The 17,500-nt window shown below is 35.2% G+C and overlaps 1 protein-coding gene across 15 annotated transcripts in view; it reads left to right on the top strand.

Annotated features, from left to right (window-relative positions):
• The window catches only part of FOXP2 (forkhead box P2), a 441,200-nt gene that overhangs the window by 372,779 nt on the left and 50,921 nt on the right, over positions 1-17,500 (top strand). For 8 of the 15 annotated variants that reach the window (XR_010829081.1, XM_066991451.1, XM_066991462.1 and 5 more), the window contains 5 exons: positions 3,538-3,675; positions 4,820-5,035; positions 6,530-6,698; positions 13,231-13,444; positions 15,065-15,169. Coding sequence is in view for 14 of the 15 variants with exons in the window: in XM_066991451.1 (XP_066847552.1) it covers positions 3,538-3,675; positions 4,820-5,035; positions 6,530-6,698; positions 13,231-13,444; positions 15,065-15,169 (842 nt within the window). In the remaining variant the exon portion in view is untranslated. Of the gene's footprint in view, positions 1-3,537; positions 3,676-4,636; positions 4,688-4,819; positions 5,036-6,529; positions 6,699-13,230; positions 13,445-15,064; positions 15,170-17,500 lie in introns of all 15 variants that reach the window. The other 7 variants (XM_066991518.1, XM_066991473.1, XM_066991481.1 and 4 more) reach the window with 7 other exon arrangements.

Genomic DNA, 17,500 nt, shown 5'->3' with positions numbered 1-17,500 from the left:
TAGTGCATTCACATGTAGTAATGAAGCAGTTTATAAATGGTTTTGCCTGAAATCCTGTCTAGGTGTGTAAAAAATGCTTTTGTTTGTGCATCTTTACTTTCATTTAGCAGGACTTTTAATCTAATCCTAAGAATGGGGGACATCACACATCAGAATCAATGGGAAACTCTTCAAAACATGGAACCTATGAATTTACATGTTCTTCTGAGGCTGTCAGAGCCGTGGCATTTCGTAGGGTTGTTGTATGTGATCATCTTCATGACAGACTTCGGAGTTTGAGTTCTTTGAGGACATCTAGTGACAAATGGGTTGCAGTTACAAACCACATATTACACTTTGTCTCTTCATTTTTTGTGTGAGATGTCTGTTTGAGAAATTTCTGGGGGGTTGTGGCCCACTGAAATAAACCAATACTGCACCCGATCAAATCTTTTCACTGGGTCCCTCTACTGCCCTCTGCCTGAACTGACTTTGGATGCATTGAGAGATTCCTATGAGAAGGAATCAGAATTTTCCTCTTTGCTACAATTTTATGAAATCAGAACAGAAAACTTGAAAAATACAGACAGTAAAACAAAAATTATTAATGCATGTAATTGGCCATAACATAGCACCTTTCTGATATTCTTCAGACCTAGGTACCACCATAATATTGTGCCAGTAAGAAATAAAATGCAGTTTGGTATATCCCTGAAGGCTGTGAAATGTACTAATTTATATTACCTAGTTGCAATTAGAGAAATATATTTGTGTAATAAGTTTTGCTAATTTGAAATTCAAGCAGTTTTCAAAATGCTTTGCCCTTTATCTGTGAGGAAGAAAATATGTATCAGGTATGATATATATATACATGGATTCTCACATGTAATTCTGTTAAGGGCCATGTTATCTATATAAATATTTATTTTTACTAATGGTCATGACTGTTTTTTTCATGCTTTTGTCCATCATCCTTAAATATAGGTGAATTAAGTTCTCTGCTCCAGTTTATGCAGTTGAAAGTGACTGTTGAAATATACACTGGAAAAAAAAAAAAAAAAAAAAAAGAATAGAAAAGCTCTTAAAGTGTGCCACAAATCAGGTGTGTCTCCAGATACGAGAGCAAGTACACAGCCAGGGAGGTTCAGAACAAAACCCAGCAGAAATGGGACTTGTGAAGGGGAATCTGTATTTCAGACTAAGGAACGGAGCATGGCATGTGTTGTACTGGCAGCAGTCTTTAGCACTGAATGGAAATAAGTCAGTGCCGCTTCCAGAGAGAAGTTGATTTTCACTCTGTTTGGATCACAATTTTTACTTGTGTGTTTGAAAATATTTCAACCAGGGAGGATAAAGAGCGAATGTAGAGGGAGGAGGAGAAGTAGAGTAACAAGTGTGCAACACCTTCACCATTTGCTATATTTTATATAGCAGGCATGTGAGTGTTAGGAAAAATCTTTCAGGGTTTAAAGGTTAAAGGTAATGGTTTAGTTGGGAAGGCACTTATCTTCCTCTCTGCATTCTCATTTCTGTGTCACACATGGGTGTTGAATAGCATGACTGAGGCAAACTGTTGCTAGAAGGCAAGTTCAGATCTTGTGTAAACAGAGGAAAATCGTACTGACTTCGGAGGGAGATGAGCACTGGTTGCAGTCAGTGAATTTTCCTGTTTGCTCATGCATCACAAAGTGTAAAAACTTGTTTGTCCTGCACTTAGGATTTGGTAGGCTTAGAATAAGGTATTATTGCATAGAGACGTGGTGTTTCCAATACTACAGAACTTCTGGGAGTCACTGAGGGTAACAACCAACATTAACCATCTGAACATTAGGTGCCTTCTCAAAGTGAGTCTAGACTCAATGGAGAAAGACAGGAACACTCAGAGAGTGATGAATCCCATGCTGAAATAGTCAAATCTAAATCAGATAAACTTCCCTCAGGATTTTCTTATTCTATTGGCTATAGAAAATTCCAGTGATAGCTGAGATTAAATGTCTAACTGCTGGATGGTTAAAGTTAAGAGAGATGAATCCTCCCCAAAGTGTTTGATTGTGAGTGGAAGTCTGTTTTTTCTCTTGCACTTGTGTTTTAGAGTAAGGACTTCAGATTTTTTTTTTCTTAAAATTATTATTTGCAAAAGATTAGCAGACTTTTCATTAATGGTATTTTTACTTTCAGACTCTCAATTAGTCAATATTTTAAGAGCTACATATATGTTCTTAAATATCAATTTATGTGGTGAATTGTGTGAAACATAGCATTCTGTGTAACAGTAGATGAAGTAGTTTCTTCTAATTGTAAATTTCAGAAGACTTGTATTTCTTTTTCTCTGAGTGTTACATTGATGCCGAGTCTTTTGGGATAGATTCAAGTAATAAAAATATTAGAAAAGCATTTCCTGTTAAGAATTGTTTGTGATTTACTTTATTAAAAATAACATTATTTTTGCTGATTTACAGAAGTCTGCTATGTCCCACAAAAACATCACAAAACAGGATTTATACGCTGGCTTTCTAATATATACAGAAAAAAAAAAAACACAAAAAAAAAATTGAATTTAGCTAGACAAGTGGTTGCTTTTTCAAGGGTGAAAATCTTGTCCTGCTGGCAGCTGTCTGACTGTGTACAGGTTAGTTTGAGCAGTGGTTTCACACAGTGCATCTGCTGCAGCGGCTTGGCACGTACCTCAGGCTCTTTTACAGGTCTTTCCTCTCTTATTCACACACAAATGCTTGCTGTGTCTTTGCCACTTGCGCCTATATTCCTAAGAGCCTGTGTCTAGGTGGGTGTTTATGCATGTGTGCACACTTCGTCTGTGTGCATGACAAACAGAAAATAAAGCCAAGGTTAAAACAACACCTACCCAAACATACATTTATAAAGTTTCATGGACAAAGTAATAATCTTATGAGAAGGTTGCCAGACTTTCACTGAAAATACGTCTCTCTTTACGGAGACTGGGTAACTGACGTGGTGTCCTTTGCTCTGTACTCCGCTAAGTCCACAGTATTATTTTTCCAATATAAATCAGACTTCCTTAATAGACGATCTGAGCAAGAAGGGTTTTCTTACACTGAAATGATGTATAGCACAAATATTTTTCTAAGCTAAGTGTCTTTATTGTGTTTTACTGCTTTAAGATACTTATTTTTCTGTCTGTTTTAATCATATCTTTTGAAGCAGTCTCAATAGATTTTTCCATTCGTAACATTATGACACTTGATAAGATGATTGATTATGAAGTGCTGAGAGCCCTGCCATGTGATCATTTATTTTTAAATACACATTTGTACTAGCCAATGCTTAAATTTCTTGCAGGAATACATAAGAGATGCAAAACATAAAGCTTGAGTCTGATCGAATCTGATGCCTCTGGAAATAGAGTGCCACAGTACTGTGGTCTTAAAATAACAGATTCTGACTGAAACTGGAACTTCACAGTGATAAATATTATGTAAAAAAATTATGGTCCATCTTTGGTACAAAATAAAAAAGACGTACAACTGTGGTGCGGGTGAACTAAAACATGTTTGATGATATCTTTCTTTCTCTGTGCAGGTGCCTGTGTCAGTGGCCATGATGACTCCCCAGGTGATCACCCCTCAGCAAATGCAGCAGATTCTCCAGCAGCAAGTGTTGTCTCCCCAGCAGCTTCAAGCACTTCTCCAGCAGCAGCAAGCAGTTATGTTGCAGCAGGTAATGTGGGTTACCTGCTTTGGACTGCTAGCACAGGGCGTTCTCACAACTGTTAGCCAGATTTTATGCGTCTTAGTTGGTAATATTTCATCGCTTATTATACCAAAAAGAATGAAATAAATGTGAAACTTCTCAGTCTTTAAATTTCTTGTTTTAATTGCAGAAGTGTGAAATCGCAATTTTGAAACATTTAATATTATATTAAAAACAGCAGCAGCAGCAGCAGCGGCAGATGCATTACAAATACTGAACAAATTGATATTTAAATCTTCAAGTGCTTAGGCACATTTTAATTGTAGACTTGCCAAAGGAAGTGCAAATAGAGTTGTAGATAATTGTTGCTTTAAAATTCATAAAACTGTAGTGCTCCCTTTAGTCACATAAATGGTATGCGGTTATGAAATTTGAACTTAGCAGCTTGTTTCATCATAGGAAAAGTTTTTTTTTTTTTTTTAGTTTGTTTTTTACCTCCAAAATGTGTCCCAGATAAGGATAAAATGAGGTTGCTGTTTTCTTAGCACAAAATCTGGCGGCTAAGTGAACACTCCATGGACTTGCTGTTCTTACAGTAAAGGTAGTGTCAGAGATCAGTACCTCAGCATAAGAGTAGATTTTTGGACGCTTACTTGTCATACAGAAAATGACACATCTGATAGTCATAGCTCAACAATTGTATGTTTAAACACTTTAATTTCTAGTATCATGATCATACCAGGCAATTCACCTTCAGTTGTGAATCTGGCATCCCACTAAACAGATTGACAGATTAATTACCTTTTTTCCCTAAGAAACAGACAGTTTAGTTTGGCCTTAGTGACTTGTTGGTTTCTTGCAAGTGGATGAGTACAGCTTCTGGTTTGTTATATAGGATATGTGAGGAACTTAGGCATAGCTATTTGAGGAGTTAATTTGGCTCTTGCATTCCCTTTAGAATACAGATTTTCTATGCCCTTCTGTTTAGGATATTTTGGAATCTGCATTGGAAAATTTCAGAACCGCCTTGGAAAAAAATGTATGTAGATCTGCCTCTTCAAATCACATTTTTTGTTATGAGGTGATTCTTAATGGCTACGCCACCATATGCCAATCTAGAAGAGTTTAGGAGATTTATAATACTTGAAACTTTTGCCTTTATTTATTAAAGTCAAAATGGTTTATTCAGCAACAACTACAAGAGTTTTACAAGAAACAGCAAGAGCAGTTACATCTTCAGCTTTTGCAGCAGCAGCAACAGCAGCAGCAACAGCAACAACAACAGCAGCAACAGCAGCAGCAACAGCAGCAGCAGCAACAGCAACAGCAGCAGCAGCAGCAGCAACAACAGCAGCAGCAGCAGCACCCAGGAAAGCAAGCAAAAGAGGTAGGAGCCAAGAGCCTTGCTGATTCATACCGGTACGAGCCATCAGAAGCTTGGAAAAAATAAGGCTAGTTTAGGTCTTTTCCTGTAGCAAGAATTCAGCCATCAAAGATTTGTTCTTGTGTTTTTACAGGGCTTAATAGCAGTGCCAATATAATTCTCCTGCTCCCCTCTCTGAGACATAGGATTTGAGCAGTCCAGTGCTGCTGTCGTCTAATGTCCGCTAATGAATCCGAGTGTGCAAAGCACAAGCGGCGTGGTGGACACTGTACTGATTATCTTGTATTCACAGGCAGTCCGTGCTGGGGAAGGAGTCTTACTTTTCTCAGTGGCACAGCTCAGAGAGCATGCAAATTTAGTCCATGGCTGAAAAAAAGCGATTGAGCACAGATTTCAAAGTCACAGGCCCCTGATTAATGAACTGCTACTGTAGGTTCGGAGTGGCGAGTAGAAAGTTACAGTTTGATGTGCTCATAAATCAACCTGACAAGCTGGTTTCTCAGGCCTAGCTTGCACTTGTCAGCAAACTGCATCAAATATAAACATAATACAAACAAAACATGTTGAAGTAGTTAAATTGATCAGCAGGTATCCTAGACGTTGTCTTCAAGCTGCCCATTATGCAAACGTCGAGGAAGCAGTCGTGACCTCCTGAGGCTTTGTTTCTGTTTGGATTTGTGAATAGAATTTCAGACAGCCATCAACTACGGAATAGAAATTGCTCCTGTATTTCTCCGGAGGCTCTGGGCAATCCACATGACTTGCTCCATTATGCAGTCTGTTTTCCAGTGAGCGCATCAGAAGTTTCTCTTTTCCCCAAACTAGAAAAGAAAGGTCTTCCACAGCAGCTTGTCTTCCTCTGAAGTGTGACTGCCTGCTTATACCCTCCTGAGTCTTTGCAGACTCCAGTTTGTCTCGAAATGCCTCACAAAATTGGAACTTATACCTCTACTCATAATAGGGCACTTCTTTGCCTTGAATGTAGTGCTCGTTTTAATATATTCCGACCAGAGAAGAGAGAGAGCTAACAGGCCAGTGAAATGAAGGCTACATCCCAGTTTACTAATAGATCACTGGAGACCACATTCATGGGCCACTGCGGACCAAACTTAGTCAATTGGAAAAACAAGAGTGCCTTCGAATCACAGACGGCTGTGAAGAGTTACAATTTTAGCATAGATAAATTTGTTATCATCTGCCATGAGCTGGACTTTTTTTTTTTTTTTATGCGTTTCAAACAGCTGTTATATACTTTCTCTTGACCCTTTTCTTTAGCGTGTCATTAAGTGTATCTCGCCATGCTCCCTAACACCTAATAGCTTGAATGAATATAATAAAAAATTTCAAATGATTTCACTGTCCGAGTATTCTACAAATAGCATTATTATTCAATAACTGAGATTAAAGGGAAAGAAGTTGATTTTACATTTTTGTCTTTTTAGCCTTCAATGCCCACTTTACTCTTTGCTACGTTTTTTTCCCCCCATCTTTTTGTAGCAGCAGCAGCAGCAGCAGCAGTTGGCAGCCCAGCAGCTTGTCTTCCAGCAGCAGCTCCTCCAGATGCAACAACTTCAGCAGCAGCAACATCTGCTGAACCTTCAGCGTCAGGGACTCATTTCCATCCCACCTGGCCAGTCTGCTCTTCCTGTCCAGTCTCTGCCACAAGGTATACCAATAAAATGTGATTGGAGTAATTTCTAATGCACAACTTTTTTACCATTCCATTTTCATCTGAACTTCGGCAGTTTCCCATTATGACTCTTAAGCATATTTTATTATTAAAATATTATTATTCATATTACAATTTTTTCTTGAGGCAGATAAGTTTTACAGCATACTTTTATGGAAAAAAGCAGTTTTTTAGTGTTTTTTTTTTTCCTTAGAAATAAGATGCATATTTATTAGCCCTATGTTCTGAAAACAATTTCTAATAGGAACACTATTCAAGCACGGTTGCTTTCCTCTGAGGAATTACTCAAATCTGATTTAGTGTGAATGTTATCATTTCGTTTAATATAAGGGAACAGATATAAAAAGTATCGAACAGTGATATTAAAGTAACCCCAAAGCTCACATTTTCTTTTTCTAAGAAAAAAAAAAAGTGTTTGGTATTGGAAAGTACTTCGAATCTTCAAATGATGACAATTGAATTTAAGGACATACCTTAGAGTTCATTGTCATTGCTATCCCTTCCTATTAAATATGTTAAATATAACAACAGTTTTTGTAAGTTGTGAATCCAACAGTAATGAATTATTACTGACAAATAACAGTTAAGAATTCTAGAAAAAAAAAAAGTCGCTTCAATCAAGATTTCTCAGTGAGAACTTAAACTTTCTAACACTTGACACAAATACATTCAAGGTTGAAAGAAAGTAGGGCACATACTTTTGAAAAGTAAATTAACTTGGAAATTAAGAGCGCTTACATTTTAAGACAAGACCAGAGATTTCACATGTTAAGGACTCTGTAAACTATGTGGCATGTGTTTCTGTTTGTGTTACCATACAGAGATGAGCTAAATGTCTGTCATAAAAATTACATAATGTTCTCATCTCTGACACTTCAGTCCTGAAAGGAGCATTTTTTTAGATTTTGTTCATAGCAGGTAACTTTACTTTTAATTGGCCTTTATGCAGGTATCTGGTTCCTTCGTGAGGTAACTGTTATGAGATCGAAGCTTCAGAAATCAGATGAGCTAGAGCATAGTATATAGACAAGTGTAGAACAAGAAAAAAAGGGGAGGGGGACAGAAAAAAGGCCTGAGAGAATACAGGTAAATGTGTTAATTTCATATATTACGTTGTGTGAAAATGCTATGACACAAGCATACCTAAATTTATAAAAATTACAGCAACAGAAAAGAGTCATAAATAAGCTATCACACTACACCTTATTATTTGGGAATAGCAGTGGGGAGGCGAGATGATTCATGAATTTGGACATGTGAGACTGCTAATGCTGGTTTCCTTCTGTACAAAGTCACATTGGGCCAGACGGGGAAAAAGTAATTGAAACACATCCTCCCTCTGAACAGCTTTACCTTCTGCAACCTCCTCTTGTGCCATCTGTTGTAAGAGGAATTCCTCAGGTTTTCTCTCACATTAAGCAATCCCCATAGATTTCCCTCAGCACTCCTACCCAATTGCGCTGATATTCATTAATTTAATGCAACAGTCATTCATCTACTTGTAGTAGAAAAACATATAAAATAATCATTTTTTTAATACTTGTAGTAGAAAAAAATATAAAAATAAATATATTTTTAAGTACTTTTTAAGAAGAACTACTACACGGTTCTTTTTAAGAACTTTCTTCTAGTCAAAGAATTAAGTATAATTGAAATCATGGCCAAAACTAATAGTAAAGAAATTTAAAAATGTTACTGTTAAAATGTATTTGAATTGTCCTTTTAAAAGTAAATTAATGTATTGTTCGCTTCTGCCTCGTTATTTTTTTAATTGTAATGAATTCCAATGACGTATTTCATTCTTCCAATTTTGCCTTCTGGTTCTAGTATCTACTGCACATGGGGGGTTCCTTTAAATGTACAAGTAAGTTTATAGGACGTTGATTTTTAATGGCCCTGGTGTGTATGTGCAAAGGAAATAAAACATAGAACAGCTTTGCAGCATCTCCAGAAAGGCCACTAAGTGCCAGGGGATCTGGAGTTAGAGTGACGAAGAGTGACGAGGGTAAGAAGGAATGTCTTCCAGCAACATGCTGAAACAAAGGGAGAACCAAATAGAGAGCTGTGACTGGCTCCCAGTTCTTTCAGTGGGCTTCTCTTATAGCCCATAGTATCCTTCACAGGAAGATAGAGCACACAATCCAGTTTATAATGTAATGAAGATTAATGGATTTCAGTTCTGTTGAGGCTTTCTTGTAAGTCTTAGATTTACACACAGAAAATATCCAAATACTACTTACTAACTTTAACAGATTCCCTTGTTTGGGGTTTGCGTAAGAGTAAGAGGATCAATCTTGTTTTTCCTCATAAAAATGTAACACATTTTATGACAGACATTTTCTGTGGTAATATTAAATTAAACCTTCAGAACTTCTTTAAGGCAATTCACACTGGATGTGGTAAAAACACATTTTTCTCCTTCCACTGTGCTGCAAGATATATAATATTGTTATAGAGAAGGATTTACAGATGTATAACACATATTTTTATGTGGACCCACTTAGATTTCTGAGTTACGTGGATGACTAAAACAATGAGAGAAGCACAGGGGGATTCATGTTTATAAGTTATTGGTAATAAAGAGTCCTGTAAAACACAAATTATTACTGACAAAGAATGTTTTTGTTTTTTTTTTTTTGCATTCGTTAGTATGAGAAGATATAACTTCCACATACAGCTGTGAGGTTTGCATATAGAAACAGTATTTGCTCCAAGTCTAGTTTCTGCCTTTCAGGAATAAGAATGTTTACCATATTTACTTGATGGTCAAGTATAGAAAATAAAATATAGGAGGCGTTTTAGCCTTTATTTTGTGGTGAGATCTTTAATGTCCTATATCCAAAGCCCCTTGCTCAAAATGAGTTACTTCTGTGTAATATTATACTAATGTTAGCTAAATGCATAGGTATCTAAATGACAACAATAAAAATAAAATAAAATGAAAATGAAAAAGAAAAAGAAAAAGAAAAAGAAAAAGAAAAAGAAAAAGAAAAAGAAAAAGAAAAAGAAAAAGAAAAAGAAAAAGAAAAAGAAAAAAAAAGAAAAAGAAAAAGAAAAAGAAAAAGAAAAAGAAAAAGAAAAAGAAAAAGAAAAAGAAAAAGAAAAAGAAAAAGAAAAAGAAAAAGAAAAAGAAAAAGAAAAAGAAAAAGAAAAAGCTGAGATTTGATCAGACTGTGTAGGAAAATGAAAAGCAGATGCATGGGAGTGGTTGTTTTATTAAGTATTTATTCAAACATAAAAGTAGAATAGATAGTGGTGAAAGAGTTATAAAACTAATCTCAAAATCTCTTGGATTGTTGGTGTTAGAATACTGTATAGCAAATGAGCATTGGTTCTTTTCATTATAGTTCTTATTTTTTATCCCACTCTGGATCCTCTGCTTCATCCTTTCTCCTTTAGCGTAGTGTGGAGAGGGTAGCTTGAGAGTTACCACAACCCATGAAACTTTAAAACTTACCCTGCCTTTATATACAGATGAAAATCTGACGGCCATTTTACAGGTCTCTTGTAAAATGGGAGTTGGTCTTTTTTAGACACAAGAACTACAAAATTGCCATAATTTACAATTAATTGCAAATTCACTTATTAACTTTATACTTTTTAAGTGCCTGCCCTTAATCCTTTAATCCTAAAGGGCAGCTACCTTTCAGGGTGCTCTGAAGACATCGTAAAAATTAACCAGCCTGAGCCCAGAGAGAAACTCCTTTCTGATTTTAAAAATCAAGTTGAGCTAGGCAGCCTGGGAACACAGCTCCATCCATAGCTTACACCACAAGAGGAGGAGGAGACCACTCTGCATGGGAAAGGACATTACTCTAGCTGCTTCCAGCTGGGATTCATTCACCCAGATTGCTGGACCGGCTCTTGCTGAGCTCCTGCAGGGCCCAAAGTTTGATGATCTGTGATGAAAACTTTCTTGTAACAAGACCCAACAATATGTTTGCCCTCTGATTATTCAAGAAGATGAGTTTATTCTTGGTTTAAATTTTTAAAGTACAAAATTAGTTTATTTTTTTCAGTGTCAGGAGGAAGGGAATACTTTGAAGTGAATAATTTACTATGTATATCATTCCACCTAAATGAATACATTACTTTTCATTTTGATTTGTGACTACATTTGTGAGTAACTGTTATTTACCATGGCAAAATGATTATTTGTAGGAGCATACCTCATGAACACAGTGGTAATTACTTACTTTCATTAAACAATTACTACTAGTATTACCATCACTCCAGTTACCCATCTCCCTAATGCAGTAAATTAGAGCCTAGCTTCTTTGCTTGCCTCCTTAAATCTTAGCTTTTTGCTGTACAAATGTGATTTAAAATCCAGTTTTAAGGTGTACATTCCAATCAACTCTTTCACTTTGTTATTAGCAGAGTTTGCCAGTAGATGTTGGCATCTAAGGCAGAGAAGCAAGACACAAAATAATAGTCTAAAAAGGAGGTCCTTCCATAATTTAAATAAAATTGAATATCTTCCAACCAATTTGTTTCCACACTACCTCCAGAAATTATTATGTCTTTAAATTACTAGCAGTCTCTTTTTTAATAGCGTTGTATACTTAGTGGTGAGACAGTTATTGAGAAGTATTAAGGAACTTACTGTCATTTTTCATAATTTTTGTTGAATCCATTTCAGTAGTCTGAGTTCCTGCATCTTCAAAATAAGATGTTATCGAATAAACAGATTTTACCAGCAGTGAAGTAAGATCTTTAAATCTTTCTAATACAACTTGCTTACCAAGAAAAACTATCCTTGATTAAAAGCTTGAATGAATAGATAAATTTTAAATCCTTTTCTGTGAAGGGCAATAACTTTGAGCAATTTCAGAAAGTAAGAGCAAAAATTCAACTCAGAAAACATCAACATTTTGAATTCTTTGCATTCAAGTAGTCAAATATACTGTGAATGTGTCCTATCTAATTTTACTTCTTGAGATGAGATACAAAAAAGTTAGATTTTAAGATACCTCTGTCCCAAGCTGTGTCAAGCTGAGAAACTTAGATGTGAAACAAGATCTTTCACAAAAGGCTCTCTGGGCTTCTCATTCTTTTCTACGTTTAATTTAGTGTTCTTCAAAACAGAGACGTCAATTTTATGAAGACTGGCAGTGACAGTAAATGTATATAGTTATGATGAACTCTTCATCTTTCAATATATTAATTTCCTACCTTAGATGCATAAGATAGTATGTATCTAAGACAGAGGAGATAAGAGAATGCTCACAGCTATTCTATTGTGTTTTGGGAATCTTTACTTCAGGCAGAAACAGTTGTAATGGAAGTTTCCATGACTTCATGCAAAGTGCTCAACTCAAGCCAGACAACCCTAATGCAGATGTATAAGTTTATTCGACAAAACATTGCAATTTGTGGCTGGGGATGAAGCATGGAAACCACAAGTTTCCAGGCTACAACTGGAGTATGGAGCAAATTTGATCTATATGCAAAGATCTGGTGGCCAGACTCCAGAACAGTACTGTGCATATAGGAGAGAAGCTTGCGAAGGTCTTCAAATTTTGTATGACTGCTCGTGACTCCAGGAGACTGATGAGATGGAGTCTCCTAGCCAAGCCCTCTGATTTGTTTTCCACAGTAGGGTGGGATGAAAAAACAGTGGGGGAATTTGATGGCCTACCCTAGACATAGTTTCATCTATGTAGAGGGAATTGTAAATGGACCACCTTTGTTAGCTTTCTTCTTGTTTGTTGCCACTGAATGGCACCAAAGAGCTGAAGCAATCACCAGTATGTAGCTCTGTGCTTTAGTAGTTTTGTTCTTCACTTTGTTTATTGTCTCTTAAGACATGTTTTTAAATCAAACCATTTTTGTAAATATTATATAGGACTAATGAATATGTAGGTGTCGTTAATTAAAATGCCTCTTGCTCAAATGTTAAACCTGTTATAATCTCATAGATTTCATTTTCATCTTTTGATTTTTCTCCCTCCTGTCCGCTTCCCCCACTCCCTATTCTTATTCAGTGTTTAAAGAGAATATTAATGTTTGTATCCTTGGTGTAATATACTTTTCTATTTTCCATTAGATATTTGATAAGGAAGAATTCTAAAAGCTGAGTTAACTGTATGCATTGAGTTGTGTTCGCACGTCAAGAAATTTATTATGTAGACAACAAAAATCATGCCTGGATATGTATTTAGTTTTTTATTATTTTTTATTTTTAAAAATTATTATTATTATTATTTTAAGAAGTAGTTGCAAGTTCTTTGTAGCTTTCACTCTTTGATCTTTGAGTAGTGTTTTTAGAAGGAGTGCAATATTATTAAAATTGGTGATATCTAATTGACTGTTTATAACCCTAGAGAAGACAGCTAGGTTACCTGGATTCTGACTGAAGAAAAATGAATTTATGTTTTACTACCCATTGATTGTGCTGGAAAAACAGCATCAGCTTTATTGTTGGCATTAATCCATTAATAACACTGAGCTCATTATCTGAAACTCTTATTTTGTTATATTAGTGGGGCTCTCTTTCATTTTATAGCTGGCTTAAGTCCTGCTGAGATTCAGCAGTTATGGAAAGAAGTGACTGGAGTTCACAGTATGGAAGACAATGGCATTAAACATGGAGGGCTAGACCTCACTACTAACAATTCCTCCTCTACTACCTCCTCCACCACTTCCAAAGCATCACCACCAATAACTCATCATTCCATAGTGAATGGACAGTCTTCAGTTCTAAATGCAAGGCGAGACAGGTAATACTGATGAGATTTCAACTGTGCTTATCATTTGATGTAAAGCTGTTGTTTAACATCATGAGTCACATTATTTCAAATCACAATATTTAATACAGGTTACTTAAGAGATCACGGAGACCAGATTTTTCAAAGCTGTTTATCAACAGGGCATTGTTTTCAATAATGATGTCTAGTTTTACAGGTGCAATTACAATTACTAGCAGTTTTATTACACATGAACTTAAGGAACTTTTGGTAACAGAAATCCCAGAATAGTGTGTTTGTGGGCACTTTGGTAGGTTCATTGTTTCATTCATATTTGAATCAACACATTCGGCAGTCAAGCATTTACTGTTGAATCACACTGCTGTTTTCATAGAAAATGTATATATGCATAGTTGTTAAGTCTACAATTCATTGGACAGACTCATGTAAAAAGTGCTTTAGGAATTAGTATATTAAAGCAGTTATTATATTGTTTGTCTCTTGTGAAGAAAACCACTGAATTTTCCTTCTATGCACAAGAGTAACTCACTGTAATTCATACAAATTTTCAGTGGCATTAGTGTTATACAGTAGAATTCAACTGTATGAATGAAGTTAAAATAATTTTTCAGACACATGGACAGATATTCTTAACTGTTCTTTATTTTCAAGTAATGGATCGCATGTGTACAAGAGTACTTTAGCTGTAGTGCTTAGAATCAGTAAATATGTTTATATAGTCAGATGTAGATTATCTCAATATAGCATGAAATTAAATTTCTATCTACAAAGCCCAAATTATTATTGTATTTTCAAAAAATTAAAATTGTTTGAATGAAATAATATTTAATATTTAATATTGAAATAGGAGACAATAATTAAAGTATCTCTAGTCCTTCTGTGATTGTGATCACATTTTTCTGTTGTTATTTTGTATTATTTTAAAAAGTGGTACTTCTCTGAAGACCTTACAGTAATACTTTCAGTTAGTATTACTTGTGTAGTTATATGTCAGATAAGTTGGTTCTTTCCTTCAGGATCTGTAGCTGGTGCCCACCTCCATGGGGTAGTCCCCTGAATTTCTTTGATAAGTGCACATGGATGAAAATGTTGCAGAGGTTCCAAAAAAAAGAGGTTCCATGGAAAACAGCTATTTTTATTTCTTTTTAAGTCAAGTAGCTAATGGCAGCAACACTTGTGAGCAAAAATATTTTAAAATTTATTTATTTAATTTTATACACATTTTAGCAGAAAATCCAAGTATTTTATAGTAGCATTCACATTATTCATAAATTCTGACTGTCCATCTTCAGTGTTTCTTTTCAGAATTGATCACTTCTGAGTATATTTTTTATTTATAGGTAAATGTTACACCAAGGTCATATGGCAGAATTAGCATATGGTATTATACAGTCATCTTATTTTTTCATCCTTTATTAACAGTCATCTTTGGCTCTATTTCTTCTCTAATTGGAACATCATCTAGCCTTGGCAGTTGAACTATTCAATAGAACGATTAAATTTTTCTGACTGCTCTGAGCTAAATTGACCTGTTTTGACCTGTTTGTCACTGATCGTAACCTGACAGGCGCTAGCAGCCTCCAACGATTATGGCTTTTGAGATGAATCTGATGCCTTATTCTTTTGCTGCAGCTCGTCACATGAGGAGACTGGGGCCTCCCATACTCTCTATGGTCATGGAGTTTGCAAATGGCCTGGCTGTGAAAGCGTTTGTGAAGATTTTGGACAATTTTTAAAGTAGGTTGATTTTTATTCTTGGTTCAGGGTTGCTTCAGGCAAGGAAAAGAGAAAGATGGCAAACAAACTTTTACTGTAAATCACATCAGAGTTTCTTTCTGTATATTTCAAGCAACTGGGTGATTCAGGCTATCTGTGGAGGGTCAAGTTGTTATTCTTTCTTTGTCAACCATTTTTGCAGTCTTTTCAATAGCACACTGTTTAATCCTCTTATTATCCTTTACTGAAATGGAGCCTCAGAAAATTTGAAGTGATGCTTTAGATGGTATATTGGGTAGTAGAGGTATGAAAAAGCACATTTTAAATTGTGCTATTTTGTGTATAGTAGGAATTCATGTGTTTAGTATAAATAAAAAAGCACAAAGGACTGAATGTGACCCTTTAACTCTCACTTGATAATTTATTTTTGCTTTTCCTTTTGTATGTGCATGAGATACACAGAAAAAAACCAGAACTGCAGAATGATGTCAAAAGTTTTTACTTGCAGTGTTTGGGTTTGCCAGTGATTTTCTAAACTAGAACATTTAGAAAATAAGTGATAAAGCTTTTCATTTGTGGCTTCAAACTACAATGGGTTTCAGGATTTTTTTTTCCTCTTTAAGTAGTTGCTAGTACTTGTGTGTTCATTTAAACTTTCAAAAACAGCCCTGATTTTCTACTTATGTACATCATAGACTGGTCTTTGTCAGAAGAGCTGTACTCATGTTGGCATGCAATAGATCGTAATGGAAAGCTACAGATAGGCTTATATAGATGAGTAACTTCAGGGGCTGAGACTCTTATGTTGTCATGGTGCAGCTAACAGGGTGAGTGAACTGTTTCATGCTTCATCAACAATTAAGTTAATTAGCTCATTTGAAATTGCACTGCTTTGTTGCCAGGATGTTGGCAGAAACATCAAAAAGATGTGTTTACAAATGGTAGACTACAGGGTATATAACAGAAGCACCTTAACAGTAGACCATAAGCACTCAGTGTCACAATAACTTTTGTAATAGAATTAAAGAAATACTTTTCATAAAGTATTTTAAATACTTTATCCATTTCTCATGCTATCTTCCAATTTTAAATAAAATGACTTACACTGACTTGCAAATCTTAGCTAGTGTATTTCTCTCTCTTGATACATTTTTGTTTATAAGTGCATTAATAGAACATCAAAATAATGGGTAATTATTAGAGAAAACTGTATAGGATTTAAAAGAAACTGATTTTTTAAAAAAGTATTAAAAGGCAAATGAAACTTCCCAAATTCAATGAATCATTGTGAGTATTATCAATATTAAGAATTTAAATTAGTTTTACTCAAGCATGCTCCCTTCAAGAAAAAGCTAAATTTTATAAATATGTTTATGGTCACTAGGCTACCGTGATGCTAATTCTGTGGCCAGACTTTGCACATCCATTATGTCGGGTCTCTTGTTATAATACATGATCACTAAAACCATTTTGATTAACACAGTATAGTGCTAGGTTTACAGATGCTCTTGCTTTCGTGAACCAAATAACCCTGGAAAATGTGAAAGCGACACGTAACATCTTGATAATTCTGGTGTAGAGTCAATCAGGGTTTACAGCAGTGTTATGGCTTTTGTCCTACACACTAGCAAAAAAATGTTTGAGAATCTTACATTATTTCTTCTTTTCATTCAATTCTGTCTTCCATGCCCTTAAAACAAATAAGAAGTCATGATGCTGAATAGGCCAGATTGTTTATGAAATAGAAATATTCCTTCATTTTACATTAGTGTTAAGATGGAAATCAATGTATAACCTTGTATTACATTCTTTAGTACCTTTTCATGTTCACACTAATGCAAAATCCCCATTACAATTAAAAAACATTTTCTTTCAATTAAATATCAACTTTTAGTCCAAAGATTGACCATTTTTCCAACCCATTAACTTTATAGGGGATGACAGGACTAATGGCTGTAGTTTTCAAGGCTTTGCTCTTAGTCTAATCTTTGTTACGATGTTTTAGGTTCCCTGACTTGAAACAATATGATACCTGAGTTTAAAAAAGTTAATGCAAGTATATTGTACCAAAATGAAATATTAATAAGGTACACTATACCAGTCTAGTAGTGTGTGTTTCTATAATATGACAACTTTGAAGAGTGCCTGGTATATGCAGTGAACTCTAACTTCCTGTACTGAGAAAATGGCTTGCCAGAGCATCTGAGGAGAAAGATTAAGACAGAGAACAGTGTTTTTGCTTCACATTTATAACAGTGGAAAGGATTTAGGGTGAAGTGACAACTTAGAATAAATGTCTTAAAGTCATGAAAAGTATTTTTACCTTCACTTTTGTTTGTCCAATATGAACTT

Source organism: Anser cygnoides, chromosome 1 (genome assembly GCF_040182565.1).
Source record: "Anser cygnoides isolate HZ-2024a breed goose chromosome 1, Taihu_goose_T2T_genome, whole genome shotgun sequence".
Taxonomy (NCBI): Eukaryota; Metazoa; Chordata; class Aves; order Anseriformes; family Anatidae; genus Anser; species Anser cygnoides.
Note: the sequence above shows the minus strand (reverse complement) of the source record. Positions and strands in the feature narration are given on the sequence as shown.